This window comes from Chelonoidis abingdonii, chromosome 1, assembly GCF_003597395.2.
Source record: "Chelonoidis abingdonii isolate Lonesome George chromosome 1, CheloAbing_2.0, whole genome shotgun sequence".
Lineage (NCBI taxonomy): Eukaryota > Metazoa > Chordata > Testudines > Testudinidae > Chelonoidis > Chelonoidis abingdonii.
In genome coordinates, this window is record NC_133769.1 from 340378398 (window position 1) to 340403360 (window position 24963).

The window sequence follows — 24963 nt, forward strand, 5'->3', positions numbered from 1 at the left end:
GGCTACTAGGATGATCCGAGGAATGGAAAACCTGCCTTATGAAAGGAGACTCAAAGAGCTTGGCTTGTTTAGCCTGGCCAAAAGAAGGCTGCGGGGGGATATGCTTGCTCTATATAAATATATCAGGGGGATTAATATTGGAGAGGGAGAGGAATTATTTAAGCTAAGTACTAATGTAGACACAAGGACAAATGGGTATAAACTGGACATTAGGAAGTTTAGACTTGAAATTAGACGAACGTTTCTAACCATTAGAGGAGTGACGTTCTGGAACAGCCTTCCAAGGGGAGTAGTGGGGGCAAAAGACATATCTGGCTATAAGACTAAGCTTGATAATTTTATGGAAGGGATAATATGATAGAATAGTTTAACTTGGGCAACTGATCTACTGAGCATCAGTGGGCCTATTCTTCTAAAACCCTTCACCATTTGAGAAAAATCTCTCCCAAAAAGCAATACTTTCTTCACCAGCTACCTCTCTAAGGTGTTTTTCAAAAATGTCCAGCCATACTACAGTTTAAACTAAAAACTGAAACCGCAAGAGGAATTTAACCGAAATTTGGCCAAGATATGATTTATACTTTTAATTTTATGAAGTGTTTATTATAAGTTTGAATAGCAATATAAGTAATATGCAATTATACAACTGTAAATTATACTCTTAGTACTTTTGGTCACAATTTGAGAGAGGCTGAAGTTCAAATAGCTTAGCAGATTCATATACAGTATTAGTAGGTGGCAAAAATATATCAAATATGATACATCAAGTATGAATCAGCAACTAATTCTTATTTAAGTTGACATGACATATACAAATAAATGTCTATGGAAATGAACTTTATATATTGACACCACTATTGATTTCAAGAGTGCTACAATTGGAATCAATGAATGCCCAAGCAGATGTTGTTTCAGTTTCTTCATTTGGATCAGTATTATTTCACTTCTCCTCTTGGAATTGTTATTAATAATTTATGCAACAGAACTCAATGTGCTTATTAATGCTTTAGGCAATGCTATCATATACAGAGATACTATAAACAGAGCTCAGTGAAAATCTTTATAATTTTTTATTTTATTTTTTTGGAATTTCATTTTATTTTGTTTTATCCTCTGTGGGAGGGGGTTAGGTCCTGTCCCCAGGAGATGGGAGTCCCTGGATGGGATGCTCAAGAGTAAACCCACCCTGTCCCCATGAGGAGGGCAGGCCCTGAAGATGGAGAGTGTTGGTGAGCAAGTCTGCCCTACACTCACCCCTCAGTGGTGGTTCCTATACCTCTGGTCTTGGCCTGGCTTCCTGCTCTGGGCATTGCAACCTGGTGCATGGGGTTGCAGTGCAGCTCAACTTTGATCCTGCCATCTTTCTATCACCATGGGGCTACTAGGCCAAATCTGAGCAGCTCTGCAATTCTGTGTACCATGTTGCAAAGCCTTTCACTAAAATTTGGCCTGGCCACCCCTTTGTTATCACAGAGGAGTTAGGGTTACCATATCTGAAGATTCAAAAAAGAGGTCACTCCCTGGGGAGTGTTGACTTGACTCACAGTCCAGCTCTGCTCCTCCGCTGCTCGACCCCACCAGTGCACCCCTCTCACCTCTCTGACACCCTAGGAGCCAGAGGGACCTGCTGGGTGTTGAGGTGGGGAGTCCCAGTGGTGCTTATCTGGGGTGGCTCCCAGGAAGCATGTGGCAGGTCCCTCTGGCTCCTAGGGTCGGGTCGGGGGTGGAGGCGGAGGGCTCTCTGCCCACTGCTGGCACTGCAAGCCCCGCCCCCACAGCTCTGATTGGGCAGGAGGGAGCTGGTGCAGCACGTGGAGACCCCCTTTGCCTCTGTGCCTAGGGGCTGCCCACACTGCAGGCTCCTGCCAGTGGGTGGGTGCCAGAAGCTGCCCCAGAAAGCGCTGCCAGCCCCGGGACTTTGGACTTAGGGTTACCATACGTCCATATTTTCATGGACGTTTTTAGATATTTAAAAATTCCTCCCGGACGGTGATTTAAGAACTAAAAAGCCAGACATGTCTGGGAAAATACAGACATATGGTAACCCTAGGAGGAGTTGCAAGGCCAAACCTGAGCAGTGCTGTGACCCCATGTGCCAGGTCACAATGCCTGGAGCAAGAAGCCAGGGTCAGCCCTGCAGGACAGGAGCTGCTGCTGCGGGATGAGTGCATTTCATTAAATTTTATTCATTGCCTTTCTTTTTCTTTTGTTTTATTTATTGTTTAGTTTTTTTTCCATGTTACTTCATACTTGAAAAAAGCATGGGGCACTAAATATAAACAATATTGTTAATGACCTACCTATCTTTATGAAGTATTTGAACAAAAGCAACAATGCCTAAACATATCAACCATCTAGACAAGAATAACTTATCAAAAAAAAACTTATGATGTATTAGTAATAGTAAATATTCTGCCGGAGATATATACAATATTTTTAAACCTCAAAACAAGACAGGCAATAATTACTGACAGTGGGAAGATGCTTTTCTCCATATATATACACATAAATATACATAAACATACATACCTATGTACACACACATATATTTCTGTTTTCTTAGACTTACAGATTTGAATCTAATTTTTACACTGCTCCTTCTAAATAAATGATATCTCGGTCATCTGCTACCTGAACAGACAACAGTCATATCTGCTTTTCACATGAGACATGAAAGTGGAGTAATTCGTGTTAGCATTTCAGTCTGAAGGCACTTCTCTACAGCCATGTGCCATTTCAAATACATGCTAGACCATATGGTACAGCCCTTTAGAAAACAAATTCTGTAAAGTCATCTCATAACAAACATTAATTCAACAGACTGAAGAACAGCATTTATTGTCCAATTATATTTTTTCCTTGCTGTTTCTTTCAGAGCAAGTAATTACTTAACAGAAATTAAAGACAAATTTGCAAGTAAATCATTTAGGAGCACACCCTAGGATAAACAGATGTAATCATCCACTCTATTCCACTGAACAAAACAGCGTGTCTTCAGAAACTCACTGCATTTTAAAAAAAAAAAAAAAAAAAAAGATTCTTGGGTTGTGAAATCTATTTCTTGCTTTGATATGATTATCTAATTTTACTTTCTTACCCTCCTGTCCCAGACTCCTTTCCCCTAGCTCATATCTTGTGAAGGAATTTTAATTTGCATTCTAACATAGGAACACCACCTCCAAACATAGAAGTTGACTATTTTTCAAGGATTTGGTAAAACTGCATATCAAACCATACCCTAGTTTCACTGGCAACTATAATGAAGTCTCATAAGGGGCCATCCTTTCTACTCAGTTTTATTTTGGAGAGCATGTTATTTAGAAAAATAACAGGAGTTCTACAAAGACATTAAGAAAAACAAAGATCTTCCTTCCTTCTCCACAGATCCTGAGTTAAAACTTTGATTGAAATTTAGGGCAAGTTAAGACTGCTGTAAAAGTGAACAGCAATGTTACTGCACTCTGACAATAGTTTCAGGGTTTAGTGGGACAAAAATTTGAGGTCCTTATGTTGTACCTCCATGTTTATGGTTTTTAACATTTATTTACACACAAGTTCTAAATCTCTCTCAGACAGCAGCGTGGAAAGCCCTACTATAGAGAAGTACACAGTATATTGTGGTATAAAAAATAGCACATAGTTCTGAAGTTAACCGCATCTTCTACTTTACCTGGATAGCAAGTGCTCGAGCTACAAGCCCTCTGAGATATTGCAAAGGATCTTCTGGACCTTCCCACTTACTCTGCCATGTGAGGGGACACTGAAACAAAAATAGATTAATTGGTTATGCAATACAACTCAAAACTACAGGTATTACTACTGTTTTAATGCAACTATTCATATTACATTTAATTAGCTGAAGACTGAATGTAGTTTAAAAAGAGAGTGAGTGTCACAATCTGAGCATACAACTATGAATTCCCAGCTCTAATGCAAACTCCTTATGTAGTGCACAGACACAATGGTGACAGAGGCCATACAGAGCCTCTGTTTAACAGATAAATGTGACTTAACACTAGCATTAGCTTTTTACGGTGAGGACAAAAAACATTTAACAGTATGTACTTGACAAGAGTAAGGTTAGTATTAACTAATGCCTGTGAAGTGCTGTGGGTCCTGATTCTGCAAGGTGCTCCCCCTTAATTAAATGGGAGTTAAGGGCACTTGGCATCACACAGGAAGTGCTGAGCACTTTGAAGGATCATGCCCTGGAAGATTAAAGGCCAGATTTTCAAAAGAGCTCAGCATCCAGCAGCTCTCATTAAGAACAGCAGCAGCTACTGCATGCTGATGACATTTGAAAGTCTGGCCATTAAAGCATATAAGAAAGGATGACATTCAAAGTGAACTAAACAGTGCTAACTTGCACTGAATAAACTTCATCTTAATACAAATAATAGAAAAACTTTGGGTCTAGAGACTTTGGTAACATTTAAATAGACCAGTAGTCTCCAATGCGGTGCCTGTGAGTGCCATGGCGCCCGCCAGGGCATTTATATGTGCCTGCCTAGTGGCCAGCAGGGGAGAGAAGCTGTGGTTCCACGCCTGCTGGAGACAGAGTACTCCAGGGCTGCAGGCTGCGGGCACCAGCTTTCTCTGTCCCTGCCAGGTGCGGGGATGCTGTTTCTCTCCGGCTTCTCCGGGGCTGCAGGCGCCAGTGTTCTCGGACCCCGGTAGGCGCCGGGCCCTTCTCTTTGGCTTCGAAGCCAGAGAGAAGACGTGGCCCTGCCCCTGCCGGGGACAGAGAACTCCAGGGCTGGGGGCACCGGTGTTCTCAGTCCCTGGCAGGCACGGGGCCGTGGCTTAAGCTGGAAAGAAGTCGTGGCCCTGCACCTGCCGGGGACAGAGAATTCCTGGGTTGTTCTTCGAGATGTGATTGCACCCATGTATTCCAGTCAGAGATGTATGTGTCTAGCATGCCAGAATCAGAAAGTTTTCTGCAGCAGAACCAATAGGGGCAGCATATGTGCCCTGCATATTGCTGTGGTTCCTGCCAAGATTATATAAAGGTGGCAATGCCCTAACCTGGCCTCAGATCCTTCACATCGAAACATAGCAGAATGGGATCCAGAGGGGATGGAGGATGGGTCATGAAATACATGTATGCTACAGGATCTAAGAACAACAGTTGAAAGGGTTACTTATCTGTTTTATTTCTTCTTCAAGTGGTTGCACAAATTTGTTCCACTCAGGTGACTCACAAGAGGTATTGTTATGTGGTGGGGCTCAGTGTCTACTTTAACATGGTCTTCCCAAAATTTGAATTTTTGAAGCAGTGTTGGTGGTATAATGATGAGTGAAGGCACAGAGGACCAAGTGGCAGCCCTACAAACATTCAGTATTCAAACATCCTTTTGAAAAGCCATCAACGTAGCATAAGTGTTCACTGAATGAACCAATAGTGCCTGTGGCAGAGGGGTGTTTGCCATGGTAATACAGGAATTAATCCATTCAGAAATTGTCTGTGCCGTAACTGCTTGACCTCTCATTCAATCAGCATAAAAAAATAAATAGCCAGGGAGAAACCCTGAAAGGCTCAGTCCTGTCCAGATAAAAGGTTAATGCTTACATTCCATCCAAAGTATGTAGACATTGTTTATCCTTATGTGAGTGTGATTTTGGGAATAAAACATGTTAAGAATATTTTCTGGGTCAAATGAATAACTGATACCACTTTGGTTTAGCCCCAGCATCCCACTGCAGGGTAGAAGCTCCGAGATCCCCTCTCCTAGTCTGGTAGGTAGAGAATGGGGAGTCACTGGGGAGTCCACAAGCTGCACTTTAATTGTAAAAGAGCCGAATGTGGCTCGCAAGCCACAGTTTGGCCACCCCGGCTTATGGCATTCCTGCCATGAGAACCTGAAGTTCACCCACTCTTCTGGCCTGGTACTGCTTCAACTTGAGGATCACCTATGGGATAAGCACAACAGGAAAAAATGCATACATGAGACTTGGTGCCCACCACAGAAGAAATTCATTGGTAAACTTGGAATATGACCTAATTAAGAACAGAATTGACAGCATATTGTAATAGGTGTGCATTTTCTTCTCCTCTTTTCAAGTCTGTATCTTCTAATTTTTCAAAATCATCAAAAAGTTCCAGAACGGTGATGTTTTCATAGCATAGTCTGCTATCCTTAGTTTCAATGTAGCTCAGTTCTTTTCTTGTCTTCTTTATTTGTCTCATAGTTTTTTGTGGTATGACGAATCTTTGTAATTCTTTCTGGTTTCACATTCTTTGATTTCATCACATCATAACTACGTACAACCTGCTTTTCCCTCCATGATGGGTTGCTATACTTACCACTGGATGGGTCACCTTTTGGTGATTCTGGGGATTAGCTTGGTCAGGCCATTGTTCCATCCCGGGATTATGTCCCGTCAGTTTGTCCCCTGCAGTCCTCCTCTCTCTCTCTCAGGAGCTGCAGCTTTCCTCTTTGCGACTCAGCCCTCTGGCCAGGTCACTATTGTAGTTTTCTATCCTGTGGGAGTGTATCAAGGTTCTTGCTCTCCAGAAGTCTCTCAGGCAGCCTTCTGCTTCACTGCCACAGTACCACTCCCACAGTGGCTAGCAGGGGAACCTGGACCTACCCTATACTCTGGGTTCTAGCTCTGAGACCCTCTACACAACAGATAAGGTCCATTCCTTGCAACTTGCTGCTTTTCCTTGAGCTGCTTCCATACCTCCTGGCTTTCCCCACTCCTCTGGTGAATCTCCTCACTCCCTCCTCCCAGGGAGTAACTTTAGGCATCTCTGCAGCCATCCAAACACAGCTCCCTTTTCCCAGGGAGTGACTGCAGACTTTTTCCCTGAAGCCCCTTCTGTTTCCAATTTCCTGTCTTTTGTAGAAGCCCTGTCTGTCCCTCACAGGTGAACCTCTCTCCAATTAGCTGGCTCCAACCTAAAACTCTGCCATTTTCAGCTTAATTAGCTGACTGGGCCCACTTGGCCCAAGTCAGCTCTTGCAGGGCCAGTGTGGGGAGCACACCCTATCACATCCCCATATCCAATCTTCATGAGTTTTAAAAGATATATACTCTTTAATTACACACCTGAACATAAAGGTGAGGAAAGGGTCTCAGGTAGTTAGCTAAGCCAGTGCAGAAACATCAACAGCTAGTCAGCTCAGTACTTAAGTTTGGGCAACCAACTGTTTCTAGTTTTCCTTATAATTTTTTCTACACTATGTTCTTTATTACCGTCCTGATTTTATGCTTTTAAAATCAAGCTACTTGCAAATAAAAGTAGCAAGATCTAAATGTCAGACACCTACAATTCTGAATGTGAGACCAATGCAACTTTCCTGTGTTAGTATGGTATGTTGACTATTTGTGAATGCTCACTATTTATCCAACAGATAACAGGCCTTATGCAGCTGTTACAGTACAGCATATTAATATACACAGGTTTCAAGAGTCATTTTAAAAATCTTATGGAGTGAAAATTCTTCTCTATCTGTTTTGGCACATGTACTAAGCCCCTGTATTTTACAGTTCTCTATACGAAACAAGATACTATCTATCATAGAAAAAACCGAGGAAAAGAAAGTAAATTGGGATGTCTATGTATAGAAGTTGAACCTATTTAACTATACTAGTTTCTAAATCAATGTAGTTAAATAAGTGCAAACCCTGTGTGGGAATTGATTTAAATTAAAATTGGTTTAACGTTTACCTTATAATGACTTCCCTTAATTCACAAACAAACGAAACAGCTTCAAAACATTGAGGAAAGTGAACTGTTAGTTGATCTAAATAAACCACCCAACCTATCCTAAATCCATCCTGGATTATTTGTGTTGATGAAGACTGTTGGGAGCACAGAACCTCCAAAAGAAGGCAGAAAGTAACCGTTACCACCATAAAGTTCCCAAAATGTCTTGTGGAAAAGACAGACTAAATTATGTTCCATGGTCTGATAATCCATGCTCAACTGGCACTGAGGTAGTGAGATTCTAATATGTGCATTTGGGGAGACAGATACAGCAGGCTATGAGCCAAATTAGTCTTGGGGGTTTGGGTTTGGAACAGATGGGTCCTAAGGCATTTAAGCCTGGAATAGAATTTATGTTCTGTTTAATACTTCTGATCATAAAACCAAATCTCAGAAAGGGGGTAATATTCAACTTATACAAAGTATGTGTTGCCTTTTGTTGGAGTAGAGCATGGACTCTCCCAATGTACAGGAATTTATTTCACCAAGCGGTAATTCTAAATATTTTGAATATTAATAGATTGTATATTGTAATGCAAAATGCCTGACAAAGTTGGCTGAAGTTTGTACTGAGCATTAGAAATTGCTCTAGACTAAAAAAAAAAATTTAAAAATATATCATGCGTTAATACATTCATCTTACTGCTTATGAACAGCAATTTAAGCCTTGTTTGGTTTGAGTTGCTCTGATCTGGCAACAAGTGCCAATATATAGAGAGAACTGTTGTGTTAACCACTGTGAAACAGCCAAAAAATAGAGAAAAGAGGCAGCATTTTATACCAAAACATATTTTCTAGGATATCCTATTATTAAAATTACTTCCAATATGCTTCAGTTGCAAATGCAAGTTTCACTAAAAGGGGTGTGATGCTGTATGACTGAAATATGATCATTTATATCATTAATATGGTCACTGTTAGACAACTGCAACAAAATTTGTACAAAGTATATCATGTAAGGTGTCAACAGAAGAGATATGATTTTCTAAATAAAATTATCCTTTTTAAATCAATGTATCATAACTGTAGCTGAAGTTATGAACATTGGCTATAGTCTGTATCCCAGATGTGTTTGTTTCTAGAGTAACACTCACCATGTAAAATCTACAGTGAAGCCAGACAGCTTTGTATTGATGGTCCATGAAAGGCAATTGACTCTCACAGTGGTCCACAGAAGAAACTCATTCCGCCCAAGATGGCTCTTCCTGCAGACATCTTGGCCTGCAAGTGGCCAATGGCTGCCTCTGGGAGTCAGCAAGCCATGTAAGGGCATGTAATTTGCTCATGTGACTGTGCACTCCATCTTGTGCCCCTAACTTTCCACAAATTGACTGTGAGCTTTGTTTGGGACAGGAAAATTCCATCCACATGGCAGAGGATATAAAAGATCCTTGAATCATCTCCATGTTGCCTTTTTCCTGCTCAGATACTCTAGACTATGGACTTACAACTAAAAGGAGCATTCAAATCTATGAATTGAGGACCTTCCAAGCTTTTGGAAGTTACCAAAGACTTTAGAAGCCAATAGTCTGTAACATCACTGCTACAAACCTGAGATAAGAACTTTGCAATTATTGTATTTATATGATCTAGTAACCATTTTAACGGTCTTATTTTCTCTTATAAATAAACCTTTAGATTTTAGTTACTCAAAGATTGGCAGCAGCGTGATTATTGAATAAGATCTAAGCTATACATTGACCTGGCTATAAGGCTGATCTCTTAAGATCAGAAGAACCCTTTGTTTAATTAAATTCTTTTTCAATAACCACTCATCATAAAGTCTAGTGTCTATATGGTGAAATACATACTGTAATGTCTAAGGAGACTGCATGTTTGACTTCTTGTTAACCAGTGCGATGAGACAGAAGTTTACTTTTGTTATTGGCTTGATATAGCTAATCACAGAATAACCACCAGCCTGGGGTGAATCTGCCCTATTTCTCAGCAGTTTGACCTGCATCTGGCATCCTCAGCTGTGACCCACTGAGGTATGTTGACCGGGGGGATAACATGAATGATTTAGCTTGTGAGATTTTATGGGATTTGAGTTGGAAATGCTATTCCAGGATCATTAATTCTACCAGCTCTGTATATCCTTCATAAAGAAAGTTCAGCTAATATGCATAATACACCCAGAAGCCCCCACTTATTCTTAAAGCCAACTTTTTTTTTTAGTTTTCATTCTGAAAAGCCACAGTTAAGTTTAAGCCTTTAGATGGTAACAACATTTGGTGCTAAAACCCTGAATCAGTTTTGAACTATAATTGACCGTAAGGTGACAAACGACAAAGAGTCCTGTGGCACCCTATAGACTAACAGAAATATTGGAGAATGAGCTTTCATGGGTGAATACCCACTTTGTCAGATGCATGTGGTGGAAATTTCCAGAGGCAGGTATAAATATGCAGGCAAGAATCAGTCTAGATATAACAAGGTTAGTTCAACCAGGGAGGATGAGCTCCTCTTCTAGCAGCTGAGGTGTGAACACCAAGGGAGGAGAAACTGCTTTTGTAGTTGGCTAGCCATTCACAGTCTTTGTTTAATCCTGAGCTGATGGTGTCAAATTTGCAGATGAACTGAAGTTCAGCAGTTTCCTGTTTGGAGTCTGGGTCCTGAATTTTTTGTGCAGGATGGCTACCTTTAAATCTGCTATTGTGTGTGTCCAGGGAGTGAAGTGTTCTCCTACAGGTTTTGTAATTGCCATTCGATATCTGACTTTTGTCCATTATCTTATACGTAGGATTGTCCAGTTTGTGATGTACATAGCAAGGGAGCATGCTGGCACATGATGGCGTATGGTTCCCTATTTGATTAGGAATCCCCTGAAGCATCTAACTACTCTTGTGACAATTTTAAACAAACAAACCAAACAAGGTGAAATGTATTAGTGTCTGATTAGCTGACTTTGTTCAATGTCATAGTACAGAGTAAGGATTTATAATGGTTAGTTATATGTATATTTCTTTTTTTCAAATATTAGCTTACCTTCTGGTTATAAAGCGCTCGCTAGACTCTGTACTTCAGAACTCAATAGTAGGTGCCTCTGATGACTTTACTGAGACTGCAAGTGACTGTGGACACTTTGCACTGGAGAATGGCATTGAATGTTCAAGAATAATGAATGAATAGATTGGGGACCTTGTTGCTCAGTAGGAGGAGACACCTCTGATGAATCAGGTTGGAGTTCTACAAAAGAATGTAGAATGCTTAATTAATAACTCAAAGTGACACTTTATTATACTACATTTGTTTTCTTTCAACTCTCAATTCTTCATGATCATTACTATGTGTAGTACTAGAAGTCTAGCATTGTGCTAGGTGTTGCCACAACACCATAGTAAGAACAGTCCCTCGCATGAGAGCTTACAATCTAAACAGACAAGGAGAACAAGAGTGGACAAAGAGAAACAGATCAAAAATAACTTGCCTAAAGTTACAGGCAGGTCAGTGGCCAAGCCAGGCATATAACTTAAGTCTCCTGACTCCAAGTCCAAGATCCTATCCACTGGACTTCTGTGTCTTTTTAATGTGAGAAGGGATGTACAGGACATCTATTCCATTGTGTATATACAGTCCTATTAATATTTTTCTCTTCATTCTTTTTCTGTGTCACTGTATCTTTATTTTTAATAATATAATGAAAGGTTTTACTGTGGAGATTCTTTATGACAATGTTAAAGTGGAAGCACTAATAAGGAATGGAATATGGACTCCATGTTTAAAAATAAAGGGCTGGGGTGTGTGTGGTGGGGGTCGGGTCAGGGCAGGTGGCTGGAGGGGATATGCCCCTATCCCACCCCTACCCCAAGGCTCTGCCCCTGCTTCTTCTCTGTCTCCGTCGGGAGCAATGAGCACGCTGACTCTGCTCCTTCCCAACCCCCTCCCTCGCAAGAGCCATCAGCTGATTGGCCAGCAGGGAGGGAGGGACGGAGAGATGGAGGAGGTGCAGGAACCCAGCACACTACGGAAAGAGGCAGGGAAGCTGGCAGGACCAAACTTTTGCCCCTTGCCCCTGCCCCCATGTGTGTGGGGGAGCAGAGGGCGGAGAAGAGCAGGCCAGGCCGGGCAGGATTTTTGATGACACGCTGCTGCCTGCTGGGACTCCAGCAGGCAGCAGCGTGCCATTAAAAATAGGCTCGTGTGCCGTCTTTGGCACGCATGCCATAGGTTGCCGACCCCTGTGTTATACCTTTCTCTGCTAAACTGAAGATCCTATTATTAAATACTTTTCCCCATGTAGATACTGATAGACTGTAATCAAGGCACCCCTTCTCTTTGTTACCCTCTCTTTGTTAAACTAAATTGATTGAGCTCCTTGAGTCTATTAGCTAAAGTGAAGTTAATTAAACTAGGCTGATTTACACAAGCTGAGGATTAGGCCCAAACTCTTACATCTTACGAAAGTGGAACTTTCAGCCATGCCTTTCACACAGCTAAGAAGTGGTACCGGTATCAATTGTCCCTTCATTGTAAGAAAAACTTCTTAGGGAGGGTGTTAAGCAAGCAACAAAGGAATTAAAACTAGGAGGGATAAAATAAAATAGGGGGAACATATCCTTATAAATACACTTTCATATAACAGGTAAATAAAATAAAGGTATTGCTATTAAATATTGCAGGTCTATTTCTTAGTATAGTGCTGTTAATATACTTAACAGTATTTAACTGTATGTTGGGGAAAGAAAGTGTACAGGCTGGGCTGATAGGTACTGATTCTCAGCCTTGAAGATGTGTTCGATATGATCATGGTATTAAATATGACATAAGTTGGGGGATGCTTGGATCTGAGTTTTTGGGTTTGGATTATTTTAACTATAGAAGCCACTTGCAAAGTTCAGGTCTGTTTTCAGAATTTGAGTATCCTCAAAATTCTCTGGTATTTGCAGTTGGGATTTTGATGTAGATCTATCTCTAAAGATCATGTTTGGCCTTGAATTATCAGAGTCAAAAAATTCCGCTTCTGTGAGGAAAGTGAGAAAATTGAAATTCAAATAGGCTACAGTAAGAGAATTACACTGTGTAAATCTGTAATACAGATTTTACTAAAACAAGGTTTTAATGCTCTAGTTTGAAAGCAACTAATTACCTCTTCAATAATGAATGTTCTTAACTTTTCATAACTCTGCAAATCACTTAAGTAAAGTCATTAACAGACAATTAACAGACAATTCTGACATAATTTTCTAAGGATCTTGACTGTTTAAAAATGATTCATTGCAATCACATTACTAATAGATAATGAAATAGAAAATGGAACCAGCAAGAATAAAAGACTCTACTGAAACCATTACTGTATATCAATCAGAATTTATCATTCAATATGTAGGCATGGAATAAGATCAGACATTTAACTAGCTGGTATAGTGTGTGATAGCTCTAGAGGACGTATTCTGATTTTCATTGTGCTTGGGCACTAAAATAAGGAAATACAATTCGGTTTATTGAGTTCTCAAGATCAGTTATATACCATATGAAGAAGGAGTTTTCCTTTCCAGTATATTTACTTCTTGATTTCAGAAGATATATCAATCTTGCTATAATTACAACTCTAATGAATAATAATATTTTATTTTTATCTTAAACAGTTTCAGTTTTATAGTTTATCCTGTGCTATGATGCATACAATCTACCTACTATATTATGCTGAAATATTTGTAGTGCTGTGTTTTATGGAACGAGGCACAAACTAAGTTACACTTCCAAGTACTTATCTCTTTCCTAGAATATGAAAAAGTATGCAAACTAAATTTTATTTCACACTGATCTTCCCTATGAAACACTGAAGGAGAGCTAATATTCTGGTATTAGTTTTTCACAATTTAAATGTAAAATGCGTGAAAACTCTTAGAGGTATTCATGTTTTCAAATACCCATTTATCTTTATTTCACACTTTTGTTTTCAGTTTATTTTAGAGCTATTCACAATTCAAATTTATTCATCACTTGACTTATTAGCTTGAGAGATATTACCAGTTTGTAAATATTATTGTACACGCAGATTATTATCCAATGCATATTTCTAAAGCAAATGTTCTGAGATAACCAACTCAACTCATAGTAACAATATACTGCACTGAATCTTAAACATGGGATGAATAAACTTCATAAAATATTTTCAATAAGCCACATATACCTCAAAATCACCATTTTGCTAATTTGCAAAATATTTTTGTTCATATCATCATTTTCCATTGATTTCCTAAAGGTAAAAATTAGAGAACTATCCACTGTGAAAATGAATAGAGGCCCTGGCTTTGTTTAAGTTAGATCAAATCAACTTCTAAATCCCTCCCGTGGCATTCTGCTTTGCAGTCCAGGTGGCTGTCGACTTTTGTATTTCATCTGTGCCCACAAGCACTACAAGTCCAACAGGATCCTTGAATGTCACTGGTCTCAAGCTCACAATGCAACTAAAGGATCTGTATGGCCATGGCTGGCAAAAGAATAAAGGGACATGGAATCATGGTTGCCAACAAATAGAATAAAGGTCTTCAACAGACAATTAAATAAAGTTAGTTCTTGATGACAAATCTGTATAATAAATGCCCAGTATCTGAAAATTTGGCTTTACCTATATACACCTCTACCTCCATATAACACTGTCCTTAGGAGTCAAAAAATCTTACCGTGTTATAGGTGAAACCATGTTATATTGAACTTGCTTTGATCCACCAGAGTGCACAGCCCCCTCCACCCCCGGAGTGCTGCTTAACCGCGTTATATCCAAATTCGTGTTATATCACTTGGCATTATATCGAGGTAGAGGTGTACCTTAGATTTCATATCAGTTAGGAACCAATTATACTGTAGTTTACTTTTTCACTTTAATTTATTTTGTGTAGCCCAACCTACTGAATCTATAAATCTAGACTTACATGAATGTTCATGATCCAAGATTGTGCATGATGAAGAAATGCTTCTGGACTCTCTGGCTTAACATAGTTCTTTGTCTTTATTCAATATTCAGGCATAAGAAGAGAGACAACCAAAGGCAGTGTAACATTCAGGCTCTATTTCTTCCTTCACATATATGATCCTATCTTATCAAGCACTTCCTAAAAGTAAGTTCTCTAAGTTCCTAGACATTACTCAATCCAAAGCATACTCTAAGCTTCCCAACAAAGGGTGTGTCTATCATAACAATCTTCTACTATTCGCTGCCAAAAGATTCCCCTTTTCCCCACATCATTTGTCTCCTGGGCTCTGGGATTCCCCAGGAATCCCCAAACCAACTTGTTATCACATGTATTCTGTCCCTATTCTACTATCACCGGTGAATTTACCGCAGCCATGGCTGAGAACTAAACAGCTCACCAAAAGAAAATAGTGTGAGCAACCTGTTTTCCCTTTGAATTTTGTGTTTTTTAATACTACTCGTATGGGGAGGGGTCAGAAATGCACGTGAAAACTAGACATGAGAGTGAAGTGGGCAACTGGAGCAACTTGTAAAGAACTGCTGAAGTTAAATGTGCTCTTTCTAATCCAAAATTAAGGTATATTTGTACCTTTAATCTCAAATACCATTTTTATGTGTCTCGTATCCAACTGAGCATAATTTTGAAATCTTTCATCAGTCTTTCTGTCCATCTTTGATACCTGCAACATTGCCTCTATTTCACCTTTGCTGAAATCTCCACAGTTAGAAGGCTTTCCCTTCACCCTCTCCCCTGGTTCTTGTCACACAGACAGAAAGCAGAAGATCAGAAGCCCAATGCAGGCAGTGCAGTGTTTATTGGGATTAGTTTCAAGCAAGCATATCCACAGCTCTAATGCCGCAGAACCTTGTTTTTCAGTGTACCGTTTGCCTCTCCCCACCACTTAACAGGCATAAATATACACACCCGTCCAACGTCTTTCAATTTATGGTCATAAATGGTTCTGTTTTGGGGGGTTGTGAGTCTGGGGTCTTCATCCCACCTCTTTTGTATCCCATGGGAGGGGTAAGGAGTGAGGTTGTATACTGGTCAAGGTTAAGGTTTTCTTTGGCTTTTAGCGTTTTATGCCTCCCCTCCCCCACACCCTTGCCCCTCCTAACTGGTTACTTGACCTTGGCTTGACAGAAGAGCCAAGCAGCTTTTCAGTGTATGCTCATATGTTACACTTCCACCATGTCTAGTAACACTTTAACTGTTCTTATTTGTTCCCATTATACGAAGAAACCCGTCTGGCCAGGCAAAACCACTACACACAATGTCTTTGTCCTTTGTTCACACATCTTAGTATAAAATATATAAGTATATAAATACAAAAATATCAAAAATAAATGGGAAAACCCAAAATTCTATCTCAAGAAAAAAAATACAGGCCTGAATCTTACATTATTACTAGCACTCCTAACATCCACCTAGACTCCATACCCTTTCACCTAAACTATTCCAACTCATTTATCACCTCCCTTCAGCCATTCTTTTTCAGATGTGTATAAAGTAGGATAATAAAATTGCTTCCTTATCCAAATAACTTCACTGGCTTCAAGATCCAATTTATATTTTTTTCTTGTTTTCACAACTTAACATTGACATATTGTAAGTCATAGAACACACAGAAATATAGGGTTGGAAGGCACCTTGAAAAGTCATCGAGTCCAGCCTCCTGAACTGTTGCAGGACCAAGTAAACCTAGACCATCCCTGACAGGCGTTTGTCCAACCTGTTTTCAAAAACTTCTAATGATGGGGATTCCACAACCTCTCTTGGAAGCCAATTCCAGAGGTGAACTACCATTATAGTTAGAAAGTTTTTCCTAATATCTAACCTAAATCTCCCCTGCTGCAGATTAAGCCCATTACTACTTGTCCTACCTCCAACGGAAGTTTTAATAACAGCCCTTAATATATTTGAAGACTGTAACCAGGTTTCCACTTAGTCTTCTTTTCTAGCTCTTTCCCTGCTAAGTAGAGGACCTATTTCACCCATCTTTCTTTTACACCTAATGTATTTAAAGTAGGGCTGTCGATTAATTGCAGTTAACTCACACAATTAACTAAAAAAAATAATCACGATTAATTTTTAAAATTGTGATTAACTGCAGTTTTAATCACACTGTTATGAATGTTTAGCATATCTGGTACGTAAATATCTTGCAATCCCAGCTACAACAGTGCCATGCTAACGTCTGTTCTCACTTTCAGGTGACACTGTAAACAAGAAGTGGGCAGCATTACCTCCTGCAAAGGTAAACAAACTTGTTTGTCTGAGTGATTGACTGAACAAGAAATAGGACTGAGTGGACTTGTAGGCTCTAAAGTTTTACACCATTTTATTTTTGAATGCAGTTATTAAGTGAATTGAAAAATACTATCTCTTATTTTTACAGTGCAAATATTTATAATAAAATAAAGTGAGCACTGTAGACTTTGTATTCTGTGTTGTAATAGAAATCATTATATTCGAAAATGTGAAAAACATCCAAAAATGTTTATATAAGTAGTATTCTATTATTAACAGTGTGATTAATCACAATTAATTCTTTTAATCGTGTGACAGCCCTAATTTAAAGAGCCATTTCTTATTATCTTTTATGTCTCTTGCTAGATTTAACTCATTTGGTGCCTACACCTTTCTGATTTTGTTCCTGCATGCTTGTGTTATTCATTTGTATGCCTCTTCAGCAATTTGTCCATGTTTCCATTTTTTGTAGGATTCCATTTTTAATTTCAGGTCATTTTATCTCATGGATCTCTTTGCTCACTTTCCCACTCCCTGGTTCCTCTCTCTTCATTTAGCAATGATCTCTGTCTCCCACAAAATTTCCTCATTCTTGGAAACAGAGCAGTTTTCCTGTAATTCTGTTTCATTGATTTTTCATGTAATTTCAAATCTTAGCTGAAAAGGTCTTTGCCCCTTTTCGTATAATAATGATTACTTGATAATTTCACTCTCCCTCTGCAATTATTAATTTTTACTTAACTCTGGAATTGTATTATTTACAATTACTATTACATTCAGAGTATTGCACAAGAAGAAAATATTTTTGTATGGCATTTTATTCAATGATAGGTGTATTTTGTCTTGCAGATAATCTTTCCTGCAAGCTTACAGTCATAGAGTTTAAAGCCAGAAGAGATCACCAGATCATCTAGTCCAGGGGTTTTAAAACTGGGGGTCAGGACCCCTGAGGGGGTCGCAAGGTTATTACATGGAGGGTTGTGAGCTGTCAGCCTCCACCCCAAACCCCGCTTTGCCTCCAGCATTTATAATAGTGTTAAATATATTAAAAAATGTTTTTCATTTATGAGGGGGGGTCGCATTCAGAGGCTTGCCATGTGAAAGAGGTCACCAGTACAAAAGTTTGAGAACCACTGATCTAGTCCAACCTCCTGTATATCAGAAGCAACCAACACCACCTAGCACCTGCACATTAAACGCAGCAACCAAATTTAGATAAAAACATTACAGCACATAGGAAAATAGACTATTATGTACCACAGCAGAGAACAGGAGGTACTGAGAAGCATCAGCGCCCAAGGCCCATGCAATAGCATAGAATTGATTAAATGAGATATACCTAGATAATTTCAGCAAGTGACCCACACAGTGCAGACAAAGGCAAAAAAAACCCCTAAGGTCACTGCCTATCTGACCTGGGGGGAAAATCTTTACTGACCCCAGATATGGCCATCAGTTAGATCCAGCACATGAGAGCAAGCATAGCCAGCTAAGCACTTGAGAGAGGAAATTCTCAGTGCCACCAGAACCCTAGCCCTTTCCACCCAATATTCCATCTCCAGCCATAGTATCTGTGATGTTTCAGAGGAAGGAGACTCAAAACACCCAGAATACACTGCAGGAAAATCCGTTTCTGACCCCTATAGGTGAGTGCTGAAGCCCAGAAGCATGAGCTCTAAGAATGTAAGACAAACTGCAATGGACACCCAGGGCTACTGAGCCCTGCCTCGCACCAGCACAAACAACCCCCTCATACAATCCCAGTCATAAATTTGTCCAGCTCCCTCGTAAAAGTCCTTAAGTTGTTTGTCCCCCACAATATTATTAGGAGGCTGTTCCAGGAGTTCACTCCTCTGATGGTTAGAAACCTTCTTCTAATTTCCAGCCATAATTTCTTCATGGCCAGTTTAAATTCATTTTTCTTATGCCAACATTATCCTTTAGCTTAAATAGTCCATCACTCTCCCTGGTTTTTACCCCTCAGATGTATTTACAGAGAATAATCATATCCCCTCTCAGGCTTCTTTTTTCTAGGTTACTTAAGACAAGCTCTTCCGGTTTCCTCTCACATGATAGGCCCTCCATTTCCTTGATGATCCTAGTTAGCTCTTCTCTGCACCTGTTCCAGTTTGAATTCCCCTTTCTTGAACATGGGTGACCAGAATTGTACATAGGAATTCAGATGGGGTCTTACCAGTGCTGGTCACAATGGTATTAATTCTTCTCTATCCGTATAGGAAGAGCCTTGCCTGACACACCCTAGCAATTCAGAGTTGCCATTTTCATAGCTGCATCATACTAGAAGCTCATCGTCATCCTGTAATCTATCAACACATCCAAGTCTTTTTCCTCCTTCTTTGCTTCCGACTGATGAACCTTCAGCTTGTAAAAGAAATTCTTATGATTAAATCCTAAGTGCACAGCCTTAAACTTTGTAGAATTGAATTTCATCCCATTTTTGATACTCTGGTCTTCAAGGTCATCTAGATCTTCCTGTTTAATATTCTGATCCTCCTCTGTATTGATGATGCCTCCCAACTTTGTATCATCAGCAAATCTCGTTAGTACACTCCAACTTTGAGTCATTAATAAAAATATTGAATAAAATTAGTCCCAAGACTGACCCTTGAGGAACTGTACTAGTAATATCCTTTCAGTCCAATAGTTCACCTTTTAGCACAGCCTATTAAGTCTCTCCTTCTGTCAGTTCCTGAACCACCATACAATTCTTGTGCTAATCCCCACCTTCTCTAATTATTTCCTATGCGGCATATCAAATGCTTTACTGAAGTCCAAGTATATTAGATCTACTGCTTTTCCCTTAACTAAAAAAATCAGTTATTTTCTCAAAGAAGGAGATCAGGTTAGTCTGGCACGATTTACTGTTGGTAAACCTATTAAAACCCTTTTTTTCCATTTACCTCCATTAATATAATTATTCTTTCCTTCATTCTTTGTTCCACAGGTTACACTAACAGGTCTGTAATTGCCCAGATCCCATTTCTGCCCCCTTTCTTAACTATAGGTATGGAGAATAGCTATAGTACTAGCCCCGAATAGATAGGGTGACCATGTATCCCTATGCTGAATACAGGACACCTGGTAAAATTACTTGTATTAAAGTGAGTTCAACAAAAATCAATCAGAACTATGCAGTACAAACATTAAAATTAACATCAAGTTGACCGAGCCACTGTTAAAAAGAAATCCTGCGTAGCTGGATTCTTTTTATTTGCCTTCTTATTTTTTATGGCTTTACGGTTCACACAGGAAGGGGTGACACACACCCCTCGCCCCCCACCACAGGGAGAGATGACACAAACACACTCCCGTACACCTCTCTCATACGGCGGTGGAGGAGGGGTTGACTGACCGACCTGACTCTCCTTGCCTGGTGTTCTTTGTCTTCCATGCCTGGCTGGATCTCCGGGATGAACCTGCCTCATTCAGCGGGAGAGATGATATGGCTCATGTCTTTGCAGAGCTCATCTCTCTCTCCTCCTCCCCCCTCCGTCCCACACTGCTGCAGCTGGAAGGGGTTAATAAACTACTATGAAATGGACTTCTGCAAAAATTTTGGGACAATCTTTACCTCAGAATGAACTGTTCTTGAAAGGCAGGCAGTTAAAATACATGACTTCAAACAACGTGTCAAGAGAAGGTGGGTGTTTCAAGACTAGTGCAAAACTAGGAAATAAAATGCATACTTGCATAACTTAGAAGAAACCACTTTGAGAGTTGTCTTAAGGTAGCCATTTCATTTAAAGTAAAATTTCACATGGCATGTAGAGATAATTTTAAAAGGGAAGATTTCAGGACTGTCATCCTGGATGAATAAGTAATGGATGGTAGAAATAGTATTTTGAGATACAGCTTCCATGATGATATTGTTACAGAAAAAACAATTTTTGGAACTTCAGATTGTTCTGAAGACCTGGTAGTTTCACCCAACAGGGATTTACAGAGGCTGTAATTGCTACTAGGGCAAAGATAAAAGTACTGCAACATTATAGGACTATTTACTGTTGCTAATCTGAAATATAAGATTTCCTTATTTCATTCAAGGACAGTATACGCTCATGCCAATTTTCCCTTGAAAGTAGATGCAAAATATTTCAACTTTCCAATTATATTGTTACCTTTTTTTCTCATTAGTTTACTGCCAAGCATGGTAACTGGGATAGCTCTGAAAATTTAGCAGCAAGGATTGCCATTGATTTGAGAGGTTAAAAACCCTACTTTTTCTCATGAAGTTTCTTACTGTAAAAGTAATACTCTTTTCTTAACTTGATAAAATTTGTTACCATGTAAGAATCTAGGATTGTGCAGTGACTTAACACTGCCTGTTACCCACAACATACACTGATTCTTCATGAATTTACAGACTAGTTTACTAGTTTCATTTAAGAAGTGCAAATAAATCCTATGTGAAATCCTGGCCCCACTGAAGTCCACGGGATTTTTCCCATTGTCTTCAATGGAGCAAGGATTTCACACTCTAGGACAATACATCAGGCATTGTATTAATCTAACTTTGTTCATGTACTGTATATTTATAGGGAAGAAATGTTTGCTTTTTGACAGGCATAAAAAAGAAGCTTGGTGCTCAGAGAAATATGAAATCAATAGTAATATATTGTTTAACAATCTACAAAATGTTAAGATAATCATGGTATGGAGATCACATGTCCACACTTTTAGGTTGAGAATAGTTATCACAACAGTTATTTATTGGACAAATACATGCCAACTGGTAATTTTTATTATGTTCTGGGAGAATCACCACTTTTGTAATGAATAAGTATTTTCAAGGCATTTGTAAGTTGGAGAGAAAAAAATCCCTTTGGATTAATACAGGGGTCGGCAACCTTTGGCACGCAGCTCAGCAGAGTAAGCACCCTAGCGGGCCAGGCCAGTTTGTTTACCTGCCACGTCTGCAGGTTTGGCCAATCATGGCTCCCACTGGCTGCGGTTCGCTGCTCCAGGCCAATGGGAGTGCTGGAAGCCATGGCCAGCACATCCCTCAGCCTGCATTGCTTCCCGCAGCCCCCATTGGCCTGGGACGGCAAACCACGACTTGTGGATGTGACAGGTAAACAATGGCCCGGCCCACCAGAGTGCTTACCCTGGTGAGCCGCATGCCAGAGGTTGCCGACCCCTGGACTAATATTTGGTTCTCTTTCTTGACAGACTATTATTAAAAATATGATTTACAGTTAATCTTGGTGTAGACAGTAATTTAATTGGCTTCCGAAGCTTTTTGCTCTTTGTGTCAGAGGTGGGTGCTAGCAGTCCAGCTCAGTGGTTAGAATGGGGCTAAGGGAGCCAGGAACCGGAGCCAGGGACCAAGGGTCATAGCCAAAGTGGAAAACCAGAAGGCATTGGAGCTGGTCACAGAGCCAGGCATTGGAGCCAGGCAGCTTTATTTGACAGGCTAACAAGCTAACAGGCTGACAGGCTAACAAGCTAACACCCCTCCCCCTCTGCCCATCCACAGGCTAACAAGCCTTGTGGTTGGATGGGGGAAGATGTTATATATCTTGTGTCATAACTATAAAAAGAAAGGAACAGCAGTCCTGTGTACAATACTATAAAATCCCTCCTGGCCAGAGACACCAAAATCCTTTACCTGTAAAGGGTTAAGAAGGTCAGGTAACCTGGCTGACACCTGACCCAAAGGACCAATAAGGGGACAAGAAACTTTCAAATCTTGGTGGGGGGAAGGCTTTTGTTTGTGTGCTCTTTTTTGGGGGGGGTGGTTCGCTCTTGGGACTAAGAGGGACAGGACATCAAACCATGCTCTCCAAATCTTTCTGAACCGGTCTCTCTTATTTCAAACTTGTAAGTAACAGCCACACAAGGCAGGTTAGGTTTAACTTTGTTTTCTCAACTTGTAAATGTTCTTTTTTGCTAAGAGGATTTACCTCTGTTTGCTGTAACTTTGAACCTAAGGCTAGAGGGGGTTTCTCAGGGCTCTATGAATCTGATTACCTTGTAAAGTTATTTTCCAACCTGATTTTACAGAGATGATTTTTACCTTTCTATAATTAAAACCCTTCTTTTTAAGAACCTGATTGATTTGTCCTTGTTTTAAGATTCAAGGGGATTGGATAGGGACTCACCAGGAATTGGCGGTGGAAAGGAAGGGGGATGGTTAAATTCTCCTTGTGTTAAGATCCAAGGGGTTGGATCGGTGTTCACCAGGAACTTGGTGAAGAAGTCTCTCAAGACTATCCAGGGAAGGGAGTTAGTATTTGGGAGTGTTGGCAGCAAAACCAGATCTAAGCTGGTAGTTAAGCTTAGAGGTGTTCATGCAGGTCCCCAGATCTGTATCCTAAAGTTCAGAGTGGGGAAGGAACTTTGACATCTTGACTTCAGTAAGGCTTTTGATACTTTTTCACATGACCTTCTCATAAACAAATTAGGGAAATACAACCTAGATGGAGTTACTATAAGGTGGGCGCATTACTATGCCTTCTGTTGCAGACTGAAGATTTACGGGTGTTAACCAAAGCAATAATCAACTCATCTTCTGCATTTCCAATTCCTATATCTTTATTTAATACTTGTGGAGCAACCTGATATTTTTCATCCAGTGATAAGTGGAGAAAGGCATAGAAACTATTTTTTAAATTTGTTAGTGTTATTTCTTTGTGTTAATTTTCGTATATTTGCTGGGCAAAGAGTGTTTTTAGTTATGAAACTGTGAAGTTCAAAAACATTTTAAATTATAGACTCAGAGATTTTAAGGTCAGAAAAGACCATTATGATAATCTAGTCTGACCTCCTGCACAATGCAGGCCACAGAATCTCACCCACCCACTCCTGTAACAAACCCTAAATCATGGCTTGAAGATCTCAAGCTGCAGAGAATCCTCCAGCAAGTGACTCGTGCCCCATGCTGCAGAGGAAGGCGAAAAACCTCCAGGGCCTCTGCCAATCTGCCCTGGAGGAAAATTTCTTCCTGACCCCAAATATGGCAATAAGTTAAATCCTGAGCATGTGGGCAAGACTCAATTTCTCTTCAATTGTTAATCTACATTTGAATTGTTCAAAGGGCATAAATTCACTGTCCTGAAAGCAGCTAATGATAGTCCAAAGCCCTTTGCCCACTCTCTGAAATAAGCTTGAAACTTATTTATTGCAAGACAGCACACACAAGATAGGTTGCAATGTACTATACTTAAGAATTTCTGTCCCACTTTTTAATAGGAATAGTAAGAAGCTTAGATTTTGTCCTGGGATGGTTCAGAAGTGGCACTGGTAGGTAATGTAGAAAAAGTAATAAGATGTATGTTATGTTGTTCTATGGAAAGCCTTTCAGATCTTCATTGTAGACATGGAATATAATGACTTAATTCCAGTGGCATTCTTAGTTGAGCAGCAAAACTGTGTAATTTTCATCTAGGATGGAAAAGCTCTCCTTTTTTCATTAGGCAACTCCATTGTCAGAAGATTAGTCCTTATTTGTTTCTCTTCTATAAAAGAATATTAGATACATTTATCATATATTTTTATATGTTGGTGAAAGAGTGGTTTATTTTCTTGAGGTGGATGAGGCCCTAGAGTGAGGAGTGGGGAGAGCCTGCCTTTTAGCTAGATCTTTTGTAAGAGAAGGAAAATGTTTTGAAAAATCTGTGAATTTACTGGAACATTAAATCCTGAATATTTAAAATCATTTGGGACAACTTAAGTTCAAAGTCAGGGTATAGACTTTTCCTGGATACTTACACACCTATTTATGACTATTTCAGATTTTCCTCATCATTTCAATAAGTTATTGAGATGGGGAAAGGTTTCAGTGGGGAAGTGAGGAATGAATGGAGTTCAGATAACATCACTGCAAATAAGGATATTTTTTGTTTAAGTGATCCAGTTTTAACACCACCTCTATCATAAATAGATAGCTAAGGGTTAATGTCTCTTTCACCTGGAAAGGGTTAACAAACAGGGATCCAAACACCTGACCAGAGGACCAATCAAGAAACAAGATCCTTCAAATCTGGGTGGAGGGAAGTTTTGGGTGTGGGTCCTTTGTTCTGTGTTCTTCTCTCTGGTGGTCTGAGAGGGACCAGACAT

At 39.8% G+C, this 24963-nt stretch overlaps 1 protein-coding gene across 1 annotated transcript in view; it reads right to left on the reverse strand.

Annotated features, from left to right (window-relative positions):
• The window catches only part of DYNC2H1 (dynein cytoplasmic 2 heavy chain 1), a 423384-nt gene that overhangs the window by 50708 nt on the left and 347713 nt on the right, over positions 1-24963 (reverse strand). Inside the window, 7 exon segments of the mRNA XM_075066411.1 lie at positions 3671-3760; positions 10703-10712; positions 10714-10753; positions 10756-10824; positions 10827-10853; positions 10856-10882; positions 10885-10903. Of these exon segments, the coding sequence (XP_074922512.1) occupies positions 3671-3760; positions 10703-10712; positions 10714-10753; positions 10756-10824; positions 10827-10853; positions 10856-10882; positions 10885-10903 (282 nt within the window).